The sequence below is a fragment of the Calonectris borealis genome, chromosome 6 (assembly GCF_964195595.1).
Source record: "Calonectris borealis chromosome 6, bCalBor7.hap1.2, whole genome shotgun sequence".
In the NCBI taxonomy this organism is placed as follows: domain Eukaryota; kingdom Metazoa; phylum Chordata; class Aves; order Procellariiformes; family Procellariidae; genus Calonectris; species Calonectris borealis.
The window spans coordinates 4,898,525-4,925,000 of record NC_134317.1 but is presented as its reverse complement, the minus strand read 5'-3'; the positions used below and the strand labels follow the sequence as shown (position 1 = coordinate 4,925,000).

The 26,476-nt window shown below is 39.8% G+C and overlaps 1 protein-coding gene across 2 annotated transcripts in view; it reads right to left on the bottom strand.

Moving 5' to 3' along the window:
- Positions 1–26,476, bottom strand: part of QTMAN (queuosine-tRNA mannosyltransferase) — a 200,617-nt gene that overhangs the window by 29,864 nt on the left and 144,277 nt on the right. For both annotated transcript variants that reach the window (XM_075152709.1, XM_075152710.1), the window contains 2 exons: positions 21,012–21,380; positions 2,292–2,401 (listed from right to left, as the gene is read on the bottom strand). In XM_075152709.1, the coding sequence (XP_075008810.1) occupies positions 2,292–2,401; positions 21,012–21,380 (479 nt within the window). The remainder of the gene's footprint in view (positions 1–2,291; positions 2,402–21,011; positions 21,381–26,476) is intronic.

Genomic DNA, 26,476 nt, shown 5'->3' with positions numbered 1-26,476 from the left:
TGCTGGCAGGCAGGGTGGAAACAAGCAGACTGGATGGAGGAACGGTGAAAAAGCTGGAGAAAGTACAGTCAAGTTTCTGAGGGAGGTCTGAGTCTGCTTCAGAGCTGGAGGGGGGGAGGTTGAAAGGGGAATGGGGAGGGTTGGGATGGCTGGAGGACGGCAGGTTGTTTGGGGCAGCTTGTATCAGCATTAGGGTAAGGATGGAGAGATGCTGCTGCCTGGTATGGGGCTCAGATGTCTGGGCTGCCCTTTCAAACACGCACATCGCTCCCCTGCTATCGTTATCTAGCCAAAATTTGATGGACCATAAACCCACACTGCAAGTGCAGCTTACATCCTAGGACAGAGAAGTACCAATGACAGAAAACGGTCTTAAACATCAGATTGAAAATGATGCTCGTACTACGCGCACGAAGATCAAAGACGTGATAGACACAACAAGTTCCACTCATAGGGAGTAACTTCTGGTTATCGCTGGGATACTGGCCAGCCTTACCTCCTCCACCCCTGACAAAGCCCAAACAAGAGCCGGTCATGGAGCTATGCGCTCCCGTCCCCAGAGGAGGAATTGCCTCCAAAGCACATTTGCCTGAAGCCCTAAGTCGTACCTCTTGATTCCTTTAGAGCCTAAACCCAAGCTTTAGCACCACTGAAAATTAAAGATTTCTTAACTTGCTACTGGATATTTGCTGTGTATTTCTAACCAGTGAAAATTGCGTTTTCAAATAAATGAATGATTACTGAATTATGAAATATGTTATGCATTTTTTCTCTTACCAATGACTGTAAACGTGACATTTATAATACTGAGGGAATTTGACCCCATAATTGGAGAGAGAGGAAACACAGTGCCAACAATTTATTAAAAAAAAATCTGTAAAATATCTCCTAAATAGATTTTCAGTAAAGTATGTGCAACAGGTTTTATTGGTACTTGTTAGCAATGACCTGCATATGTCATTTGTATGAATACGGCCCTATCAAATACATGGTGATGAGACACATTTCACCACGTTGCCCTTTATATAGACTCTATTTATACACGAGGATGAATGAATTGACAAGACAAGAGGTGCGGCATATAGATTTGATATACTGGCATAAATTTAGGATGATCTACATTATTCATAAGCACTGAAGCCACAAATGAGATATGTAACAACATCCAAAATGAGTGTCAATAGAATCTGTTCCCGCAGTGCACCATCATATATTCCTATCTGTCACATATTCCTTAGAAATTTCTCCTTCTAAGAAATCTGGTGCGCTCAGTCTGGAAAGCAACGTTGCCTTGGGATTTGCGATAAGACTTGCCTGGAAGAACGGGCTTCAGAAAACTGTCTAGAAAGACGTGGACAGAAAACACGAAGAATTTCCTGCTCCTGAATTATTACGTCTTTTTCCAATCCAGCTGTTGGGGACCCAAAAGTTATTTGGATCAGATCGATTTCTTAATTCTTAAAAACTGCAAAACCAAAACTAAAACAATTGAAATACGACCAGTCCAGCAGGCAGCAGATACGACAGAACTGACAAATAAACTAATCCCAAGTCTATTTTAACAGACCAAAGAGGTGGAGGGATGCAAGTTCACATTTTGGAAAACACGTATGAGCTAAAACACGGGATATTTTGAAGTTCGCCTGTACATTTTAGAAAGGCTTAATTTACTACAAGTGCACCCAGTATAGGATTTGATTATTCTCTTTATTACCGCAATACCTCAGGCACAAAGCTGTGTGTATTCAGAAGAAACCCTATTTCTTTTTCAGATGGGTCAAACTGTTTACAGAGTAGTGGTTGTCAGAAACCCAAGAAACGGAAGGAGTGTGCAAAAGAGTGGTATAAAATATTAAAGATTAATGACCACTTTCATGCCAGATACAAACCAGAAGCTCTCCACAGAAGTCCTTAACCTCACGTTTGAAAGGGAACTAAGTGTTTTCACCTGCTAAAATCTCAGTCTGGATTTCAGATGAGTGACCTCGGCCTGAAAGATTTTGTTTCCTATCTGAACCATCCAATCACTCACACCTATCTCTGTATTTAAATAAATATAGAAGTGTTACTGAAACACAAGTCATAAAGAAGGTCTTGCACTGCCAAGTAAAATAAAAAATGCTTACTGTCTTTAATAATTTTAATTTGACAACATATCAGTATTATTTAAACTACGAAGATTTTAAACATGTTCTTTCAGTACTACAAGAAAATATGTACATGAAAACTACTTCTGGAAATATTTATTTTATGGTAACTTTACAGTAAAGGAAAAAAAAAAGGAAAGGTACCTGGAACTTCAGTGAAAGCTTCTCCAAGGACGGACACATGAAAAGGCAGATCTTTCTCTTTCAGTTTCAGCAGGACTTTAAAGAAAGTTTCAGGATCTTTGTCGTGTTCCCTTGAAACAAACAGAACTTATCTCAGCATCATTTATATTTGCTTGTGAAATTTTTTTTTCTTTTGTTTATCAGAACAGTATTTCTCTTAAATTGCACTTTTGGGGACTAAACGTCTTCAGTATAATTTCCCTCTCTGCTTACGCTGCATGGTTGAACATTTTCCTCAACCCAGCACTCGGGAATCAACACTCAGTTTCATCAGATTCTTCTCTCTCTTCCCTGTCTTCAAATGATGCCTTTACTCTTCAAATTACCAACTTTGAAAGTGAGAAGGACTGAGTAATATCTCACCTAGCCGAAGGCAAAATCGTGTTAAAAAAAGGGTAGGGTAGGAAAAAAAACTTTTTTTTTTTTTTTTTTTTTTTTGCCTGTCGAAAAATATGTATACAATCTCCATTACAGTTTATCCCCTCTTTCAGGAGGAATAGGTTAATCAAAAACTTTTGCTAAACCCATAGGATTTTCCAAACTGGAATTTTATGAACCCATGCTATACTCATTAAAAGCTTCTGACCCATTCAGTGCTTTAGGTAAAGAAGAAAGGAATAAACTAACACAAGGCATTTTCTACCTTTTAAGGAGTTAACTGGAAGTTAGAACAGAAAATAAGAAACCTGTACTTATTTATAATTTCAGCTGAAGATAATATTAAAGGTTTGTATGGGTATGGCACTCAATGCCTTGAAAGCCAAGGTTGGTTATCTAAAAGGAAAATAACAAGCCAATTTGCTACTCTATCTTCTTTACTAGCACAGAATGAAAGGTTCAAAAGATACCACAGATGATCTAAATTTCCCAAATTTGGTAAGTTATATTAAAAATTAAATGAGATAATTCCCCCACTCTAAGGTGAATATTATATCTTGCATTTAATTACTCTGCTTTAAATTATTGTATATTTCAGACAGATGTGCACCACATGTCTTTAAAATATTTTGGTTTTATTTATTATTTAGAAAATTCCACTGTTTTCCTTCCTGTATTAAGGGAAAATCTATAGCTCAGCTGTCCTGGTGTCTTTCTTCACAGCCTAATTTTGTAGAATGAATCTGTAGGTTTGTCACACTGCGATATGAAAGATTAATAATTATATCATTCAGGAAATCTGAAGCCAAATGACATCTGCAGCTCTACATGTGTTAATTTCTCATTCAGTCAATATTTTTGGTTTAGGGAATTAAAACAAATTAATCTTATAATTAATGTGACTTCCCTAGGTTGAGAAATCTTCAGGAATTGTGGAGTTTTCAGAAGTAGTTGCATTTTCTTAAAATAAAGCCAGACAATAATTACTTTAAGAAGTCCTCCATCTCCCAGATTTGTTTTGTTCCCAATAATAAGGAGGAATGCAACTGCATAAGCTTCGTAATTTGTTTCACATCTGCGAACCAGGAGTTTTCACGGTGGCTCCAGTAACCGAAGTGGATACGCGCACTGGCTGGGAGAGAGAATTTCTTCCAGTTGCAAAGATCCCCGCACTGCCTATTAGTTTGCTTGCATCCTCATGCCCAAAATAGCCACCTGTTTCTGGTAGGTACATTATGTGCAGAAAGGCGTTTCCAGTATTTTAGTTCCCTCCAAATGCCCAGTTGAAAGAGCCGGAATGGAATTACACTAGAGGATTCAGACTGGGCTGGAAGGGAACATCTCTCTCGGAAACGTGCAGGTTTGCAAGGAACAGACCTTTGGTGCTGGGAGTCGGTGTGATTCATTAGAATGTTCCCCGTTAGCCTCAGTTTCCCCCAGGCAGGCTTTCGCGGGTACTTTATAAGTCATCCCCAGGAGCCCACCCTGTATCTGATGCTGAGCTATGCACGGTTCATCCCGAGGTGGACCGAAACCTCCCCGTGCACAGCGCAGGCAGCCTCGACAGACAGAGCCACGATGCTTACAGGGATCTTTCCAAGCTCGTCACAGCCCCGCTATCAGCTTCGCAGTCACAAAAAGTCCTTCCAGCAAAGGATATGCTTTCCCTCTCCCTTTCCAGAAGAGACCAGGGGTCCCAGAGGCAGCCAAAAGTGGAGGATGTTGTTGGAGCCACATTGTCAAGGAGCTGGCAGGAGAATACGGAGCCTTACAGCTCGTCGAAGCCACATAAGCTGCACATATTTAGGAAAACTGATAGGAATTGGAAGTTGCAGCTTTGTTTAATAGGTGGGGAAGAACAGAAGGAAAATTTGGCACCCAGAAGGAATGCTGAAAGGGGAAACGTTTCCTCTGCACTGGAGCCTCTCTTATGGGTTTTCTGCTGTAGGTGATCCTCCTTCCATATCCCCTTTTAAAATATTTTGCTTTTATGTGATCCTCATGGATTTTAATGAGACATTTTGTGAATCTTGTAACTTTTCTATTTGGGAGGTCATCTTATCCGATTTATCAGTTCCTGTGACTTTTCCACATCACAACCTTTTTGTTTTCAGCTAAGACCTACAGAAAGCTTCTAGCACGTGCACCTACAGACTGCAATTACTATTACTTGCAAGTTAGTAAAGGTATAGCTGCTCCTGGCAGAAAGCAATAAATAGTACAAAACCACCTCTTTACTGCATCAAAAAGAAGAAGAGAGCTCTGTTTCTTGGCTGACATGGAAAAAATCATATACAATCCAGTCTGCCTTACTCAGCAACAACTGCTAAACACACCAGATTGTCATAGCAGTGATCGTGGAAAAAGATGAACACAATATGGAATGTCTGTTCTGTAAAGATCTGCTCAAAATGACGTGCACTTTTGGCTGCATCTGTTGCATTTTTGAGCTTTATTAAACAGTATTAATTATATATACTCCATTTCCTTAAGAAGAACTGCAAAACTGTATAAAAGCTTGATATTAAAATGCAAACTTTTCTTCTAAGATATTACATTTGGGGAAAAATTAAGCTCATGTGATTCTAGGGTCTGGCTTTGTTGTTTAGTTTAGGTATTTGAAATGCTCTTGTATTTTTACTTGATTTGATATGCATCTGGTAAAGGAAAAATAAGAACTGGGCATGGTACGAAGATGCTCTAAATTTCATTGTAAGAACATGAAAACATCAGAATGACCAAACTCCAGCTGTAAATGCCACAAAACAGACATAGGCACCATACCTATACTCGGATTTGAGAGCACTGCCGTTGGAGATATTCAATCTCCATGTTTAGATACTGCACGCTATTTTTTTTTACCCAGGATTTTTTCTTTTTGAGTCTAAAACACATTTTAAGAGAGACATTTGAAGTCTCTCTTAAGAACTGGCTGAGGTTTAGTGGTCTGGCATGGGAACGTGGCCCAGGGTTCAGCCTGCCTTAGCGATTCCCTTTGCAATCTGAAATAAAACTTTCAAGACTGTCCTTGAAATGGGGAATGGGAGGGTGGTGGTACCAGCAGCACCAGCATTGAGCCTCCGTTATCTCTGCCTTAGATTTTCTGTTTATAAAATGGGTGTGACAGTATTATTTTTTCACCACAGAAGGATGCTGTCAGGATTAATTGATGACTTGACATCCCTCTTTTCAGCCTAAAATAATTAAAAAAAAGCAACTTCATAGCACTACGATGATGCTCCTCTATACAATCAATGGCAACAGGCTTCAAAACACCCTTCTGCTATTCAGGGATTTTGTGAATTCAGCCTGAGCCCTCGAGCCTTACCCACTGCTGGAACTGGAAGGAGAGAGCATGGAGACCAGCTAAACTGGAGTCATTCCCTGGGGCTGCAGGATACCCATATCCCTGATCAGTGATGGAAAACACATTTAAAAAAAAAAAAATAAAAGAAATAGCAGAACTTGGCCCTTTACATTATTCAGTGCATATTCATCGCTTGAATTTGAATGAAATTCAGTAAGAGACCCATATGGTCTTCTGTGACTTAAGTTTAATTTTTGCAGTATATGTAAACTTATCATACACGGTGATAATCGCAGTTATTTAGGATTTGGAGGAAGACACATACAGCTATGCAATTAGGAAGCAGAAGAGTTGTGGAAAAGAGACAGGACTTGTTCAAAGGGGCAAAATAAATGCAGTCTCTTTAAAAAAAAAATTAAAAACTATGGTTTATGCAAGTTAATCAGGAACATACAAATGTTAAGCCAGGGGAGAAGGTCTTAATATTTGAGAAAATACTGCGTAAAGGGTACGTAATGCTTGTGATAACAACGGCCCTGTCATGCTCTCTCTCAAGGTGCTACGTATTCTGAAAGGGTTACAAATAAGCTCAGCGAAAAGCAATATTAAAAGGGCTGATCTTAATCTTCTTAGGACATTTAGCATGGGAGATTTTCAGTGGTAGAGAATCCCAAATTGTGAGGGCACGCAGCAATAGCTCACTGTTTACAGCGCCTTAAGTCCAAGCAATTCAAACTGGGTGCATCTCCTCCTGCCTCCCCATTTCCTAAAACCACCTGAATGTCAGATGGGCAAAGGTGGGACATGGCAATGCTAAAACAGGGACAAAATCTTCAGAAGTTAAAGCTGCGTTTTAATTTTTTTTATTTTCTAGGACCGAAAAGGCAGATTTCTGCCTACCTGCAATTATTGCTAGAAAATGGCTGACAAAACAGGCCACTGAAGCATCACTCATTATTTATGAAGCTGGGCAGCAGTCGTGGAGACAGAGGACTGGCGAGCCAAGAGACACCCAGGGAGGGGAGGAAGGGACAGGGGACATCAGCCAGCGAGAGGCACGGCCGCGGCAGAGCACGGGGAGAGTGTGAGGGGCAGGGACGGGGCTGGGGAAGTCCGTGAGCACAGAATCAATAATTAAAAGTGAAGAAAATGAAGTTTCTGAGACACAGACCTTGAAGTGGTCCTTTAGTTTTGGGAAAGCGAAATAGCGAGGGGCGAGTTTGGCAGCAAACAGGGCAGACGAGATGGGCAAGGTAAAGGGGAAGAGAACCACAAGAAGAGAAAAAAAAAAAACCCACCCAAATATTCAAGTTGAAAATTAAAGAATGATAGCATACCCAAACCCAGGGGGAAAAAAGATAAATATAGGGTAAATAGAAGAGAAAAAGGAAAAGGCATAGGCTTGGACAAAATGAAAGAATACAGAAAAATCAGACTCAGAAATAGAGAGAAGCTGCAGAGAGCATTTGAGAGTGCTCAGTGGTCGAGAAAAGGTCAGAAAAAAACCAGTAGAGATATAAATTAGGAAGCAAAAATAAAACTGCGTGGTAATTAAAGGAGGAGAACCGAAGAGGAAGAGAATAAAGAGAGCAAAGGCACGCAGCGGCGTTAGCAGGGAAGCAGAGCGCCGTGAGGATGGAGAACAAAAGCACCGTGGAGGAAAAGGTCGAAAATCTGCAAAATCCCTCGTAAAAGTTAACATTTTTGAAAGAATGGAGGTGAAGAAAAGCATGGGCAGTCACTGCTGCTGAGAGAGGGTTGCGAGGCGAGAGCTGCACCTCTGTCACACCCAGAGCCAGGAGCTGGAAGGTGCCTTTATCCCAGTAACGTTCTTCGTTTGGGTGATAACAGCAGGAACTTGAGGTTCTTTACTCTTTTGACTGATACGGCGAGGGTGGTGGAGGATGCCACAGGCTGATAAGAGGACTCGTGTGACATCAGCCTCCTGTTGACCCTGTATCTGTCCAGGGCATTTTCAAGAAGCGAAGAGCAGCACATCAATAAATGGTGCAGTCTTCGCACGCACACTCTGCCGAACTAAATAAAAATGGGGCTCCATTTCATGTCACACCTAACCGAAAGAACAGGATCCATGATTTTTTCACTGTATTTACTGTATTACACTTTTATATTTTATGTTAAATCTTGAGCTCAGCAAAATTTGCATATAGGCTTATTATAATCTAATAATGTTAGAAAGTAGCGGTGTAGCCACAAAAAATAAGCCTGGCCTTCAAAACAGAGAATTACAGAGTTCTGGTCTTTTCCTGACACTGATTTCCCATGAGATGGCTCTGCCCAGGTTTCCCCATCTGTAAGATACGGTCTTACAGGAGCTTTCATTTACAGAAATGTGGTGAGGATCGGAGTCAGTAAATACTTCAGGAGGATAATATGCTTCTTAAAGTAAGAGGACTCATGCTACAAGCCTATTCAATATACCAAATGAAATACATTCTAGTAATTATTTTCACAGAGGACAGAGGACTTCCCTAAATCAAATGACTTTAATATACATTTTCTATGTTAAGACTGGAAAAAAAAAAAAGGGACAAAAAAATTAAAATTCTAATACCAAATTTCTGGTAACAATGCTCATGATAACTGCAAAAGAGGAAATATGACTGCCGGGAAAGAGCTATTAGAAAAGGAACAGGGGAAAAAGAAATAACTGTGAAAATGCAAACATGAAGGAAAAGTTAATTGCTTTCCATTTATTCAATTTATCACAGTATTTTTCCATCTTTTTACATTTCCAATATGAGGTAGACGTAGACTGTAAATATGTAGTTAAGCCCAATGAGTTTTCTTCTTCAGCTGATACGCTTACAAAATGTCTTTGCTGTAATTGTGCCTCTAAACATTGTCTGGCATCATCAGCATCAAAAGTTACCGCAATATCTAATACCCTCTCAGTTAATAGAAAATGGAGTCAAGTAGAAAGAAATGTTTTTGCATAAGTGTCACTGAAAAAAGGACTCTATGGAATAAATTTTAGCTAGCGGTTTGGAGGTCCCACAAGCAAAAAGGGTCCTGATCCTTGCCTGTGCTTGCAAAACACCTCTGCAAGCCGAGGAATTAAAAAATGGCACTGGAGAGGCAAAAAGCAGCCAAACAGTACTGGCAAATACAGTGTTTTATTTTCTATTATAGCCCATGACGTATTTACAGTGAGGAGTGTGTATTTTACCTTCTGATTTTTTCAAATTGCTGGCCTGAGAAAAATGGGTGGCATTTTGCTTTACGCTGGAAAAGCATTTTCTCCTATCTTGTGTTATCTAGAAGAGATTCATAAAAAAAGAACCTTGGGAGTTTATTGTTTAGATTCTTCTTCTTCTCCCCTCACAATTCATGAAGAAAAAACTCAAAATAAAATATTGCGCATTCTCTAACCAAAGAAACCTCGAGATCAGCATCAGTCATTGAGCCTCCTGCTTATTTCCTAAAGAGAGATTAACCTTTGAAGACAAAGACCGGCGTTTGGTCTCAGTTACCTTGGTGTAAAAATCAATGCACTTTCATTCAAATGCCTTTTCATTTCTTCAACTTAGCGAACCTATCTTTTCACAAGTATAAGATTCAGATAAAAAACGTTTTAGCCAAATTTGCAACACAACCCAATAACTGCTATAGACTACCCCCAAATAGTTTCTTTTTTTTTTTAAAAAAAAACCCAAAACTTCCTTTTGTGTTCCAAAGGTAACATAACAAATGGTTTCCTGTTGTCGGGAGTCATGGTAGGCAAGATAAAATAATCTGAGTGACCCTGACAGCCCTGATAACCAAACACAATATATCCTATTGTAATTTAACATACTATAAAAAAGTCATGTCATGGTAATAATAGATGGGTATGAATATGGCAAAAGTGGATAAAAGTTTACCCAGGTGGTTCCTTGGAAGAACAGAAGAAGAATCAAACATAAGTGACTACATAAAAACTACATTGCTACACATTTGCCTGGGAACGGCAATCCCACCATACAAGACCCTCTGTGATTTCCATGGTGGACTCATATTACCAAACTACAACTGCTTAATACTCCACCAGATACGCTGCCTGGGTCAAAAAAAAAGGTCCTAGTCCTTACTGAGTAATACCCCAAGAGGAATTAGCTCAGATACCTAACATGACTCATCCTTTTTGGATTTGTGAAGCTGCATCTCCAAGGATGAAGCTCCTAAGCAGGAACTTTAATGGCGCCAAGACCAAGGCTTGAAACCCATTATTCAACAAGATTAAAGTAACTACAAATCTCATCGTTTTCAGAATGAGGAATCAACTCATTTCATTGAGTCAGTTTTTGCACAAACACAGAGATTAGAGGACAAAGGGAGGGAAAACATGGAGAAAAGGAAAGCAGGGGAGGAGAAGAAGGGAAAGGGAGAAGAGAGTCAAACAGTTGCAGTGCGGTAAGAGGAGGAAACTAATTAAAAAGAGCTCTGAAGGAAGAAACATAACCCCCCTATTACTGGTGAAAATAAGGAAGAATATTAGATCATTTGCTTAGCAAATATTTGATTTTTGTCTCTGGGAGGGTATTCGCATACTTTGGTCAGGGTACTGTGAATTACAAAGCGGGCTGGTGGCACAGTCTGCTAAATTTGCCCGGGATTTCTTATTACAAAACCTCTTCTGACCTTGTTGAAGATGTAGTCCAAGACGGAGGCTATCATCTTGGACTATAATTTTCTAGAAAAATTCTGCCAAAAGTTTTCCAGAGCATCTAAACAACAAGATTTAAAAAACCCACAACACTACCCAGTAAAACTACAAACCATATCTTGCATATATTAAATTTCAAATAAGCCTCTATTTTAAGTATTTGAACCTGTTTTTGTTTTAAAGTAAGAACTGAATATTTGGATGCGTTTGATTTTGAGTCAAAGATGTGCTTTTTGTTGGATGTGTTGGAAGCCTTCCTAAAAATGCAGCCAAGCCTTTGAAAAATTTCATTTTGTGCCTGTCACTGAATGGTCCACATGTCTTGGGCACACCTTAGGCTAAAGCTGAGGAAGACAGTCCTACTGTCGCAGGTCAGGCTGCTAAAACCCAGGCAGGATCTAATATCTGAACTGAAAACACAGATCTCGTCTTCACTTTCAATGATTCCTCTGCTGGATTCAGAATAAAATTACTGGACTTTGCAGAATAATAAACTATTTTATATGCATTGAAAATAAGGAAGAACAAGAAAATGGAAGATTTGGTTAAGAAAATAAAGCGGTGTAAGAGATGGGTTGAAGAGGCAGAAAGTGGTAATGGTAATGTGAGCTTTTCTAGTCTGACTAAACCTCTCAGATGTAGACCAGAATAAAGCAAAGGGGACAAATAAGATCTGATCAATATGACCAGTTATGCAAGAATAGCATGGCAAAGAAATAGTGTACTGAGTGAAGAAGTAGAGGAGATGGGGAAAATATACAACACAAGGCCAGTTCATATGGGAAAAAATGTGATAAGCTGAATAAGGGCACCAGTATAAGAGACCAAGAGGACAACACAGTCAGGTTGGACAAGGCAGCTTAGGAGAAAACAGGGACCAACGTGTTGTGAAAGGTCCCTTGCACAGACAGGGAGGGTGACTAAAACGATGGAGACAGAGGAAGGTTGAGAAACTGGAGAAGAGAAAAATTAGATGTGAATTTGCTGCACAAGGAGACTATATAGGAGGAGATGCCCGAGGAACTGAGCATAGCAAAGAGAAAAGGAAGAGGTTTGAAAGAGAAAGGCCAAGACCAGCTTGGGTGAATGGAGCAGAAAAGGATTGTTTTGATGGCAATAGGTGGAAGAGCGTAAGCCCCCTTCCTTCAGAGCCTTGAGAGGACTCCTTAGTCCCACCAGTTCACCTGTGTTTCTGCTCAAAGACTTGGGTTTCGCAGTTGTACCAGAGAAGAAAGACACCACAAAATGAGCCTCCCACATGGAAAAAGGGAGAACCAAGCTTACTGAAGCTTTTATGGCAAACCGATACTTCTATTCCAAACTTCAATAATCTTCAAATGTCCAGGTGATGCAGTTGTAGTCTTACCTTAACTCAAGATCAGTTTTTCAACCATGGCTGAAACATTTATTATAACAGGCTTCAGAAGATGGCACTGAAGTGGCTGCCCTATGAGCATCCGGATAGCACAGGGGGAGTGAAGGAGGAAGGTTTCTGCATGTGATATTTTAAGCAGAATCTTTACGGTATTGAACTTTTTTCTTGTATTTAAGAAAACAGGAACATCAGAGTGCAAAACCATCCCCATGGAGCAGAAAACCCCTCATGGGGCTTGAATTTTGCTTTTGTTACAGGTAACGGTGCTCCTACAATCTGATACAATGCTTTACTACTTGCACCCTGGGTAAGATGCTGCTTCGATCTTGACTTTACAGGAGTGGAAAAAGGGTTTACACCAAATTGCTCTAAACGCAATGAGAAGCAGAATTGGGCCACGGAGCTTTAATATAGAAAAGAAAGTAGAGTGCTTAGTAGAAGTGAAAGAACTAAGTGTATTTGGGGAAGCAGTGAGTAAAAAAATAAGTTCTATTTTAATACGATTCTTTTTCAGCCTATTAAGTTCTCCAGTATCAGAATGAAGTCTGCTAAAAGTTAGTAAATAAAGGCTTTCAGGAGAGCTTTATTAAATCACTTATGACTTATCAAGTTAAAACTCCCACACAGATATCTTAATAAAACTTTCAGAGAATATATTTAATTTTCCTGGAAATCAGAAGCCAATTACTAAGTACAGGAGTTACTGTCTGCTACACCAGCGATCAGCTTTCTGTAAGTAGAATATTTACCAACAACTTGGATTTAGTTCCCTAAAGTTTCGGTTTCTGAAGGTCAAATAACTATGTAACTGCTTAATAAAAAAGCAAAGAAGTACCTCTAAATATCTCCAAGCTCTGATGGGCTTATATTCTGCTCCTTAGGTGAGGTATTAGCAAAGCTTATTTATTTTCATTTCCAAGGCTTTTATTTGCTCATTCCCTTGTGGTAAAGCTGATTTCCATGATGATTCCCTTCTTAATTTTAATACCCTTTTTACTCATCATATAGACATAAGAATTTTCCATAAAATAATGAAACCCTTCCAAAGGAAATGAAGACAACTAGGAGAGGAAAGTAAACTACAGCTTACTTCTTTTTTTTCCCCCCCAATTAATTGATCCACTGTCATATGCATATATGAAAGATTTTTTTTAATGAAAGGAAAATAAGGTTAATTAACATAAAACCCCTCACTCCTTGAGATGTTGAATTTTGTATTTTATCCATGCTGCCTTAAGTGCCTTGATTTCCCAGTAATGACCTAGTTCTCCTAATGAGTAACATTAACCCCTGGCTGTAGCTGTCCAGGACTTAATTGTCAACTGGAGCTGAAATAGGAGAGTTTGCCGATCAGCAGGTATGTGGTATATTAACTCATGTCATTTCAGACCCTAATAAATAAATCTGTTGCTAAGGCAACAGGAACATCAGCTGTATCACTTTTTCCTTTATCCCCCCCCCCCTCTTTTTAAAGGAAACTGCCTTTCACACCGAGCTTTTAAAAAAGGAAATTAACTACATGTAACCATAATTAGAAGAAACATCGTTTCTCATCTCAGAAACATATCTACATTAATGAAAAAAAAGCATTCAAAAAGAAGACCGCTTTCTACTGTGACCAGGGTAACTGAAATTATTTCCCTCAACTGAGGGAATGCAGTTTGAAGGATACGTCTGAGTGAGAACAGATCACAAAATATTTTAGCTCTTTGTATTTCCGAGATAGTTCCCCTCTCCTTTGGTACGCTGCTGACGCCAACTGAGCAAACCGCTTCAACTGTTCATCAGGAGCCCAGGCAATGGAAACCATAGGAGAAAAAGCACCACTCAAACCCTAACACCTTCACTACCTTCCTTCGATATGATTGGCAGAAACGCAATCTTTTGGAAAGCTAAAAAACACCCCATTTTCAGCTCAGCAGATTTACCAGCTAATGAGAATTGAAGTACCTGATTTAAACGCAGATGCCACGGCTCCTCCCTGTCCCACGGAGGCAGTTACCCGATTCCCGCGTGGGAAAGGCAAGGGGAAGCCGGGGCAACAGAAATGCATCTCCAAAGGCACACGCGATTTGGTCAGCAAAAGCTGGTAACTCACCTTCTGCCTCAGTTTCTCCACCTCTAATTTCAGATCCTGAATACTCCTGTTTGAGACTAACAGATTCAAGGTTTTATAGAAAGGCAAAGCGTACACAAGTGCAGGTAGTACAAATATTTTTGTGTTCCATAATGTTTGGGAAGGAAGGTCTTGGTAGTCTTTGTTTGGGGATGATGCACTGCTGAGGTCTCCCAGCACCGAATGTCACAGCCCTCACTTAATTCCTGCCATTTTATCACAGGATGAAGTGTTTGTCTTAAAAGTTTCAAAATGGATAGGTTTACGTTTAGTTTGTGACTACAGGACAGTTCTTCTGAATCTCTAGTTACCCACATCTCAATCAGAGATCAGGCAGGAAGGGAACTGAAGAGAGGTTCCTAAGGCCAATTCTTGCTCTTGGAACACTTACTATAGGCTCTGCACATACTATAAACATAACAAACTACTCAGAATTATATCTGGCTTTTTAGCTGAAGAATATAGAGGTAATACAAAGCACCTTTTTTGCCATTATCAAAATTAGAGATGTTTTCTCCTCTGGACTATCAACTTCTTATGGCCCTTCGAGAAAACATGCTGTAAGAAAGATGGAAAAAATCATGCTGAGATGTCCATGATAGCAGGAGAACTTTCACACCTGAGAGGTCTTCATTACATGCTGAACATTTCTACAAGCTCTTAAAAAACAGTGATCAAGGAATAGTGCATCTTCCACTGGAAGGGTTCAATACCCCAAATCCCCGGCCGTGGGAAGAAATTTCAAGGTTAGACATCACTGAATGAACAACCAAAGAACAGATACTTCCAAATTGCCCTTCCAGTTAACTTTTAAATCTGAACTTCTCACAGTATTTCATTAACTTTCTTATTTGCTACTTACAAAAAATCTAGTATCTGCTCTCAAACTTAACTCCAGCTTGCACGAAAGTGAAGTTAGACTATTTCCTTTTTGCTTTCGGTGTTCAAGAAGCGAGGGTGCCAGCTTCTACTTAATCAAATGTCTCCACGTACACTTTCATGGCCCTGTTCCTTCACCACGTGTCATCTGTATTGCACCCCTGGTGAACACCGTTTTCTTTGGGAGTATTAGATAGCTTTTCTTAAACGCAGCTAAAAAGTTTCCATTTTGAAACTGTTACTTTACATCCTACGGGCTTTTTATCATATCTGGTACCTTTCAGTAAAGGCTGTATAAACACTTGCATTTTAAGACTTTGTTTTCAATCCACCACGTTCACCTTTTTGGATTAAATTTGCCAGAATCAGTTGCTTTTCAAAGGTGAGGTTTCCCTGCAGGAACTCACTCCCCATTCAGCACGGATCTAGAGCCAAATTCTCCACTGCTTTCCCGTGCAAAGGGGCAGAACAGACCCAGTCAGCTATGATTTCCCTGAAGTGGGGAATCTACCTTCCTTTGGTAAGACACAACCTCTGTCCTCCTTATATGACATTGCATGAGTGGCCACCCAGCAGGGAGGAGTAGGACCACGGCCCTTTCTTCTACATACTCTCTGCAGGCTCTTTACAACGTTGAGCACGCCTGTTGAAGCTATTGGTATTTATGGGTACTCAAAGGTGATTTCTAGGTGGAGGACCTACTCTTTCATCTTTTGCTGTCTTGCCATACCAGCACCTTGACGGTACTTTGGTCCAAAATATTTGACTGCGTGAGGAAAATATGACTTGGGTATAGATTCACTGTATTCTCAAATGTCTCTATATTAAATAGTCTTGAATTCTGAATTCAGAGGCAAACAGTAACTACACAGATTCTGATGGCGCTGCCAAGATGAAGAGGAACAAGGCGTTACTATTAAAAAAACGCCTTTCCAAGCTCCTCTCCCTCGCAGCTTGCTGAGGACTTGTGCTCAGCTCACTGATGAAGAGCTGCCCCATCACTGAAGGCACAACACTGACCGCTCTATCTGGGACAAGCCCTTTCCCAGGACTTGCTCCTGAGTGAGGGGGACCAGGTCCTCACAGTGGGCAACCACATGTTAGTACAGCAACGGTGATGACAAAACAAGCTTTCCTGCAGGGACTCATTTCTTCAGCTCTCTGACTTTCTGGTACTCTACATTAAAAACAGGCAACTGGGCACAGCGCTATCTCTGCACACACCGTTTTCCCTTAGACCAGAAATCTTCAGATAATTTTTGCAATCTAGATTTTTTTTTTTTCTTCTGAATTTCCTCATCGTGGCTTCCACCGCCGTTCCTCCCACTCCTGTATCTCCTGCCCCACGTCCTTCCCCACGCTCTTGTCACACGCTGGTACGTACGGACACGAGATAACGGGCTTATCTGATCTTCCACGTGAATTGATAGGGCTATTTGTTTGCATGTGTGTGTAAATTCTTGCTGATTCCCCATGTGATCTTTTATCACACCCTTACAATTAGGGGAAGAAGAATTGATTTCTGACAACTTTCTCTTATCGAGTCTTTAACTGCTGAGATGATGCAGCGCACACAGGGAAAAAAGAAAACCATGAGGCTCGGGTGAATACCTTGAGTTAAAAGAAGCCGTGTAGGTCTTCTCCGTGAAAGAGAGAAGTAAAGAGGCTCCAATCGTATAATAAAATTACATATGTGTCACCTGGATGATGTGACTGTGCAGCTTCGACACCCACTGTCACGCTCCCATGCAAAAAGAGCTGAGGGACAGGCTGGTGTACCCCAATTACAGCAAAAATAGCGTTGGCAAGTGTCTGTGGCCTCGTTGGGGGGCAGTGAGAGGGAATGATGTATACGTATAAATGCTGGTGGGCTGGTTTTTGGGGGGAGAGGAAGATGGTGCCACACCGGTCACTGCCATCTCCTTAATATGCTCATCCTTCACCAAATGGGCATTTTATCACCTTGCAATGAAAACCTGTGGGACACTACAAAGTCCTGATCAAATGTGGGAACTTCGCCCATCGATCACCAGAATTTTGCTCTCCGTTTCTAGCAAAGCCCATTTGCACAACGGGAAGAGTAATTCCTTGGCACAGCCCTTGCAAGAAAGCAGCTCGGAAACCCATCACAGCCTTTTATCCAGATCCTTGGCCGTAAGTCATTTCTATTAGCAGCGCCTTGCTATAGAAGTTTATAACAAAACATTAAAGACTTGGTGAGAAAAGAGAAAACAAATTACTCTGCAGAGAACCTAGCAACTCTGCTAAAATACTGTCAGTTATTTATCTGCTGTCGGCCGAGGTTGCACGCTGTAATCCTCGACAGGCTCGGATTCGGGAGGGATGGAGAGAAGGGGCAGGGATCGCCTCGAAGGGCCCGTTCTCATGCAAAGACATTTTAACACCGACTTAAAGCGAGAACGTGTCTGCTAGAGAACGTCACTTTAGATTTTGATGCGTTTCCAAGCAGGCAGGGCCTACGTTGGGTTGACTTAGCGGGAGAGGTGTTGGGGCTAACGCCGTATTTTCGGGTGTTGGCGGTCCCCGCCAAGCACTAACGCAATGAGGTCAGCATCACTTCGTTTCGAGAGGTTTTCTGTAACAACAGCACGACTTCACAAAAATACATTTTTTTTTTATGGTTTAGCCAAAGGGTTTTTTTGTTAGGTGAAGGGGAACACAGGAACATAAAAAAAAAAAATAATAATCTTCCCTTTCTATTTTTTTTTTCCCAAAATGAAAACCACATGTAAATCATCAGGGTAGACAATGGTCGTTAAGTATTATTGTATAGGACAATATCTGCGAGCGCTTCGTGCTGGAATACGAGCAGGATACCGCTGCCAATGTTTTACACACAAAAACCCCCTCGCACATTACAACACTTGGCTAAAATTAGTCCGCTTTACGAAGAGGCTCGCGCTAGGCCTAAGAAGGGGATGCTTTTAACTGCTGATGCCTGAATAAGGCACGCGATGCGTTCGTCTCCAATAAGGCAACGAGTGCTTATTTTTGGCTACGCTGCACGGCGAAGGGGCTGCTTCCAGCCCCTTGTTTTCACCTGTGCGATCCAGGCTACGGGCTGAGGACGCTCAGATGTTCGGCGAATGCGAAGCCGGCGCCTTAATTTTCTAACGCATATTCACCAATGAAAAATAAACCCTGTTTTTTACCAGCAAATTTACATAAATCACTTGCTAAAGCATCCTAACACTAAAGGGTAGGAGTTCAGCCCGGAAGATTTGCATGCAGCATCCTCAGACGAAGGCAGGCGCTTTCGATTTCCATCGAGAGCCTTGCTGCGCCGGAACTCTAATGGGCTTAGAACAGTAAATTTTGAAGAAACTGATTGCTGCCCCCGTAGCTAGTAAATGCCTGCCTGGACCCAGTGGCATTTGAAAAAAGTGTTTTATCATAAAATTATCCCAGCAGAGTCCATTCTGCAAGATAACATCATCATCATCATCATCATCAGGACTCCATGCAGGACCCAACAGCTCTGGCACAATATTGCCAGTCATTTATCTGTTGTCAGCACAGGTTACACACTGTAATCCTTGACTGCCTCGGAATTAGAATGTCTTTGATGTCCCCACAAGAGTTTTTTGCCCGAAGGCTTTACCAATGCTCGGCGGCTCAGTGTTTATTCCTCGTAATCTTCCTCTCATCTCCAGGCTAGCAGTGACAGATGGTTATGGGCACACAATAGTATTAAGAGTTTGATATTTTTTTTTTCCTCTTTTTTTTTTTTTTTTTTATGCTGTGCTCTCTGTACAACAAATAGCTATCAGACGCGGGCCAGAGAGCTGACATGGCTCGCTTAGGTAATGGCAAACAAACAGCTCGGGTTGATGCTTTCTGTCATTTTCCCTGCTAACCCTGCTTGTTTTCATTGTATACTCTCAAAGGTAAACTATATTAACCTTATAGACTGTTATTAAAAAGATATATCTATATGAGCATAAAGTGCTTTTCTTTTCTCTTTTTCTTACTCTTTTGATTATGAAAGTAATACTGCTGACATATTGAACAAATATCGAATGTCAACATAAATTTTTAGTGTGTGATAATATTCCCCTTCATATAGCTGTGTGTCAGGCGGGAACCCATGGATGATGCATAGCAGTAAATAACCCAAACAAAATTAGTTCTCTTGTCAGCTTCTACCTTGTATGTCCCCAGGCATCAGTAAAATTGACTGCACGCTAGATTTTCAAAATTAGCCCTAATGTTAGCTGTGTGTCTGGCAACCTCCAAGTTTCCAATGTTCTACTATATTACCCGTAAGGATGAATGTGTTACTTTTATATTTTGGCATTTGCTCTTGCTGATGTGGCTTTTTTTGCCTCTCTTCTCCAAATTAAAAATAATTTAGCTTTAACAATAAGTATGTGCACGAACACAATGCTGCATCTCTTTAAGCAACTAACTTTAGGCAATTAAATTAAATTAAAGCAAAAATATACACAGAAAGAAAAGGAATTATTCAATTTAATACTGTTGATTTTATTACTTAGCTTTGTGCTGTTTTATGCAAACTACTGAATAAAATGGAAAATATTTTATTTTCCTTTACTCTGCTCTTTTTGAATGCAACATTTGGAACAACTTAGGTCAGCATTCAAAAAAGAAAAAAAAAAAAGAAAAAAAACCAGCTCAGCATCATAAAACTTTTTATAACTGGCCATCTTAAAAATATGCATTTTAAAAATGTGGTCTTAAGTGAAGGGGGATAAAATTTTTCAAAAAATAAAAATGACACTAAGCTTCATATACTCTCCACACAAAATGAATACATGCAGTATCTCTCCCTTCGATGCACTAAATTTTAAAATAACCTATGAGAACACAGAGCACTTCGGCGTTAGCAGGGAAACATGATTAAAAATAAATGTGGCTCCCCAAGAAAGGCCGTGTCGGAAGTGTGAAGTTGATTAAACAAATCCAAAGACAGATTCCACATCAACTTCCAATCCCTAAATTTTATGTTCAGACATTTAGAGTCAAAGATGAAAATCCCTTTAGGTACCAGATGCTGCAGATCATCTGGGAGAGCTTCTGGAGTTTTAATGTGCTGGAAGTCAAATCCCCTGCAAAGGCGATTTGCCCCGTCGGTGCGGTGTACTTATTGCTTCACCTGAAAACAGTTGCTCTCGGAAAATCTGACCTACTGATCGACCCAGCATCTCTGCAATAAACAGACTATAATCTGTGGATGAAGTGAACTCTAATCAGGCCACATGCAGATTAAACAAACTGCGAGGAATAAAAACTAGATTAAAATGTTCGTGCCCAATACCGGAAGATTATCAGGACATTTTACCTCTTTAAATCCTAATTTATGTAGGAGTCAAGCTAAAGTTTATATGTTTTTTAGCGATTATGCGGCATGGTAGATTTTCGGCCGTTCAGAGAAGGTTCAGAGATCAGGTATTTGCGTTAGCAGTTGGAAAAATATTGTTTCCCTGTTAACACATTCAAACAGGCTTTCTATTTACGTAACTCTGAAAGGGTGTTTTTAAAATGCAGACAGCGGGTTAACATCAGCTGTCCGGCGCCACCATGTATCTTTACACTTAATCACTTGCATTAAAGTAATTAAGATAATTTAAATAACATTAGATATTAATTGTCAGCTGTGGATTGCTTTATACGAAAAGAGAGTTACCAGAATTATGCTTAACGTTCCAGCAGCAGGGGTAGCTTTTTCTTGGGCAAAAAAGAGGAATCATTAACATCAATGGTTAAACGTCTGGTTAGCGTTACTGAACTACAGGTATTCAAACAAATTATTTTGAATAATCAGATGTTATTGATGTGTCTTTTTCCTGTACGTGTGTGTGCAGCGTCAGTATGTGTTTAGGAAATTATTTTACACTTGACAGAAGTCACAGAAGGGGGATCAAACCAAACTCACAAATCTTTGGGAGGTACAGTATTTGGATTTGTTCACCACTTACCACCTGTGAGGCCAGGCAACGTGTAAAGGTCTCTGCCGATAGTCCCGTCCACTCAAGGTATTAGAGAGGTTAAAAGTCAGATGTTGCTTATCTTCTTCTTGACAAGGATTTGTACTTTCTGGTGCTTCAGACTTGTTCAATCTCGCCGGTGCTGTTAACGGGGAAGGCAGCCCCTCGTGCTGTGTGGTACAAAGTCCAGGCGGGGCTTCACAAAGTCCAGACTCGCGATGCGCGTTGCTGGTTTTCATTAAAGCTCCCACAGCTTTGCTCTTCTGCTGGCCGGGCAGACCCTCCAATTGATAAGCATCTCCATTTCTTTTAACACCAATTACCTTTTCCAAATGGGCAAGCTTATGTTCCGGCATGAACCTGTTAGGAAAAAGAAATTAAAAAAAAAAAATCTGTATTGTGTTTATGCTGGATTTCAGTTTCACCTGGTAATTGTTAATCAATTAATAGCAAATGAGAAGACAAAACATGGTTGATATTTTACATCCATCCAAGCAACAACTCCACCAGCATTCAGTAAATGACACACTTTATATATAATTTTAGTTAATATGGTACCTGTGAAATAAAATAACCTATGGTTCACTGGCTGAGAAGACAAAGGTCTCCACTGAACCACATCAACAGGGAGAACAAAACTATTTGCCTGCTAAAATAAAATGAAGCAAACTTCTCTGGGAAGTAAAAAGGCAATTCTGACAGAAAAGTCTTGGCATTTTTGCCAGGACTGCGGCTAAGATTGGTAGCAAATGCCAAACGCAGCGTTGTTCAATCTAACGTGAGTCTTGTCTATGTCTAGGCTGAGACCAGCAAGTTGCTTCATCACAGGTCACTGAAAGCTAATGCAGAATGATTGTTTGTTGCCTAATAACGTGGGCCAAACATGTACTACGCCATGGAAGTGGGTCGTCTTACCCAACTATCCTTGCCTGATTTCTATAACGACCAACTGAAAAAATTAATCATAAATTAGAAAAACAAAAAAAAACCACCTAGGAGAAAAGGTGTTGCACATCCATTCACAGGATAAAAGCAACCACCCCCCTGTTTTTTCACAGGTGTAAGTAATGAACACTAAGATGGGGAAACCGAGGCAGAGCTGTTTATGAGCTTCCCCAGGTACCACAGTCAATATTAGATGCCACCGGCTCTTCCACCTGACGTTCAGACAAGACTTCTGTGCGTGCTGCAGAAAACCCTTCCCAACAGCAGGGTGCATTTGCACAGCTATATTGAGGCCACCGAACTAATTTTTGTAATATATGAAATGTAACATTTTATGCAGATCTAGTTTTACTATTCGATTTAAAGTAGTGATGAATTACAGTCCTTGCCCAGGAAACACTCGAGTGAAGCGCCTTCATTCAAATAGGACTCTTCTAAATTAACACAAAGAGGACTACATGCACGGCCACCATGGGATCATCACTCTAAATGCCTGCCTGTACCTCAAGTTAATTTACCCAAATATTATTTACTTACATGCCTTTCAATGTGATTATGGTTCTCCCAGATAAGTAGAGACATTTAAATTTTCCGTTTCCTTTTAATTTCCAAATGTTTACACACTATAGCCTGTTTATTGAACTGTTTACTAAAGCCAATGCTTGCTCCACTTTATCAACCTTCTCCACAGTTCTTCAGTTTCACTCCATCACAGCTTGTTTCTGGGCTGTGAACAACCCGCTCCCTTCCCTCTTTGTCAAAACAAATATTCCTATATGCCAGAATCATCCACTTTACCCTGTAAAGGAGCACCTTAAATGCAAAAAGACCCTTTTTCTTCAAAATTGCCACCAAAATACAAACACACACACATTATGTGAGCTTAACTGCAGTTGCACTCTTTACTAACTGCTTTGAGGATTTTTCTTCAAATCCCTAAATCTCCTTTCCTAAGTCACTACACAGCGCAACTACTCCATATAATGTGTATTCTTTGATTTGGCTTGCCGTCCCTTGGCATATTATTTTCGTGTTAATCTACATTTTCAAGCCACTGACCAAATCACCTACGAAATCTACCTCTTTTCCGTTGCTCGCCATCACTCGTTGGAGCTGCCGTGTAGGTACAACCAGAAAAAGTTCAATCACGTTCAACAGCCTCATCCAAATCCATTACCTACGTTATAAACAAGACAGGTTCCCAAATGAGCCTGAGTTAAACCATTCCCATCTCAGCGACTTAGCCACCCTCAGATTCTCAGAGCATAAAAGTATAAATTCAGTGTGGCTGAATTCCATACATTTATGCTCTTAACAGTTAAGTCAGCGTTTTGACAGTCTAAGCTGAATTATAGACCTAGAACTGGCTGTTGGTGGCTCCTCTGAAGTAAGGACACGTACCCGTGAGGATATATTTTTATATGTTTATGCATGGGAAAAGCTGAAGGAGAAATAGGCTAAGGGATTTGCTCTAAACCACCAAGTCTGTGACTGAATTGAGAGGACTGATTTACCAAACCAAATTTAACTAACAGATTTTGAAAAATCATTGCCATTAAGAAGAATTGCTTGACATGTGAGAGGTCCAACTACCTAGGCAGGCTGTATCCCCCCGCCTGTCTTTAATCTCCTGGCCAATCATCCACTCAATGCACCACTTCTATTTCTGAACAGGTTTTTTCTTAGTTTTTAGCCCTCATAAATCTGATCCGTCATTACAGAATTTCTAATAATATTAGATAAAACTTCACTGATCTCTCTCTGGAATAAACTATTTAATATCCCTTATTTAAGACATGTGTGTGCAATCAGTTCCGTGGTATTTACTTGTATTACACACACAGTATTCATCATCTTGACAATTTTTAAAAGTTTTAGAACACCATTTCACTTAACAGTTTAAAAAAAAAAAAAAAGATTTATTTGATGGTTAACTTTGGAACAAGTTATCTGCATTAACTTCCATTGTTTTGGCATAAAGTAGTTCTGTATATTTTACTAACAACAGTGGAGACATGATAAAGGATGTAGGCAGAGAGCCATAAACAGCTCTCGCTGCAACCCACAGTGTTCGTGTAGAAGCATTAATTTTTCGGACTTTGATTGGAAGACATCTCTGTGCTCAAGCCACTTGGATTTTGCTAAATACAACCACGTATAAGACCTTGTACCTGAATATAACAATTTTAACTGCGGAAAGACCATTGTAAATCATATGTAGTATAAACTTGTCCACATGATTGGAAAGATATAATGGATATTGTAGTCCCTAACCACCAGCTAATGTTCTTTATGACACTTAAATAAATGACCTGAAAATAAACTAATAACAACACGAAATCTTCTAAACCTGTTCATGTGCATTTCCCAAAAGCATGCTGGAGAAAGACAATGTCTAGTTAGCACATTTTTTGTGTTTACATTTTCTCCAGAACATTTTTGCTCCAGCTATTCTATTTTTCCTCTTCCAAATTCACATTAATTCTTCTCTTCTGCCACCTTCCAGACAGAGTCATCTCTCCATCCAGTACCTGCCCAGATCTTGGTCATTTATAAACATCAAGAGCTTGCAGGACTTCTACGTCATAAACCAGAAGTCTATAACCTGTTTTATTTGGAGCCAGTATCTACACCCACAAAGATCATCAGAGTTTTTGAAACCCTTGTCTAAATTTCAGAAGATGCAACCTCAGAGAGGCTGGGTATGGAATGGCAGAGCTGGGGCAGGAGCAGACATAGGCTTAAAAGCCTAAATATAAGGAAGAGATTTTTTATGCTGAGGGTGGTGAAACCCTGGCACAGGTTGCCCAGAGAGGTGGTAGATGCCCCATCCCTGGAAACATTGAAAGTCAGGCTGGACGGGACTCTGAGCAACCTGATCTAGTTGAAGATGTCCCTGCCCATGGCAGGGGGTTGGACTAGATGACCTCTAAAGGTCCCTTCCAACCCGAACTATTCTATGATTCTAAAAAACAAGCTAGAGAGCTGCCACAACAGATAGGTAGGATTTAGTTATCGAGAAGGATGCACCATTTTTCTCAACCTTAGTTACAACGCACAGTAGTCATCTAAGAAAAACGCCATAGCATTCTATTTTTAATATGGGAGAAGGACTGTATTGTTATTATTAACTGTGGTAGTGAAATCTTGTACATGTGAATCTTTCCAGAGAAAATTATCACCAAAGCATACAAATATTAACACTTTCAACAGATTCCACAAGGTACTGTCCCTTATATTTAAAAAACTATGGAAAATGTTTTACTTTTATGCATAACTCATATATATTTAAACACTGAAAGTTCAGAACAAACAGTGAGAGACTTAGGTATCTAATTTTAGTATCATGACTTGTTTTCAAAACTTTCAGAATTATTTTTCTTTTATTTATTCACATTTTTGAGGCTCTCGACACATTTAACAGTCATTTTAAAACTTTATGAAGACTTTAAAAAGAATAAGCCTTGAAAACTTTCCCTTTTTGCATACTGGGTATACATGTTTAGTTAAAAAGATGGGTTAAAAATTAAACTAAGTTCATATATAATAAAAATTCCACATACTAAAAGTCGGAGTTTCAATTTAAATATTTACCATTTTGAATAACAGATTTTTTTAAAACTCCCCATTCTATATATTATATATTTTCTTTTCATTTATGCCATGAAACTCCACTCTGAGGAAACCCATGTACTTTTCCTTGAAGCAGACATGGCGTTTTTCCAGCTCTTTCGTAACATGTTGCCATGTTACACCGGATGCGTTTATTCATTTGCCCTAATGAAAAATTACTTATGGGATTTGGTTTCTTTTCGTGGCACTAAGAGTCACTTTGTGCACCATTTTATTAAAAACAAGAACAAGAAAAAGGATGGAAGGGCCATGATGTCACTGCTCGATGAATAAGAAACCACATTAGAAAGACTAACTGGAGTGCTGATTTAGGTTAGATCAAATTATACAGGAAGTTCTATGTGTTGGGTACTGGTTTGAATAGTTGTTCTCCATGAGCCAGAATAGATATAAGCTAAAAAAAAAAAAAAAAGAATTTGAATTCATAAAAACTGGCCCTTCTGTAACTGTAGTTACATTTGGAAGCAAAGTTAAAGATAGTTCTGAAAGTGCCATGGATTTTTTTTTTATTATTATTATATTGCCATTAAAAAGTTTAAAAATAATAAAAGGAGAGAGTCGTGATGAGATATATTAGAAACCTTCCCCAGGCCTTGGAGCTGGAGCACACACATTTTAGAACTGCCGCGTTTCCTTCGTCACTGATGCACCGTCGCGGCATAACTTACAATTTAACAAACTCACTGTCTGAGAATTTCCTTTGTCTTTCTTTAAACAGCATCACAAATGACTCTTTACTAACTGTAATATTTTTAGTATAATTTATGTGACCTAAAACACTACTGAGGTTCGTACAGAGCTCTGTGATTCTAATACCTGGAGTCCATTTGGCTTATAATTGTTGTGATGGACAGTCATTTCTGTCATTTGCCATAACT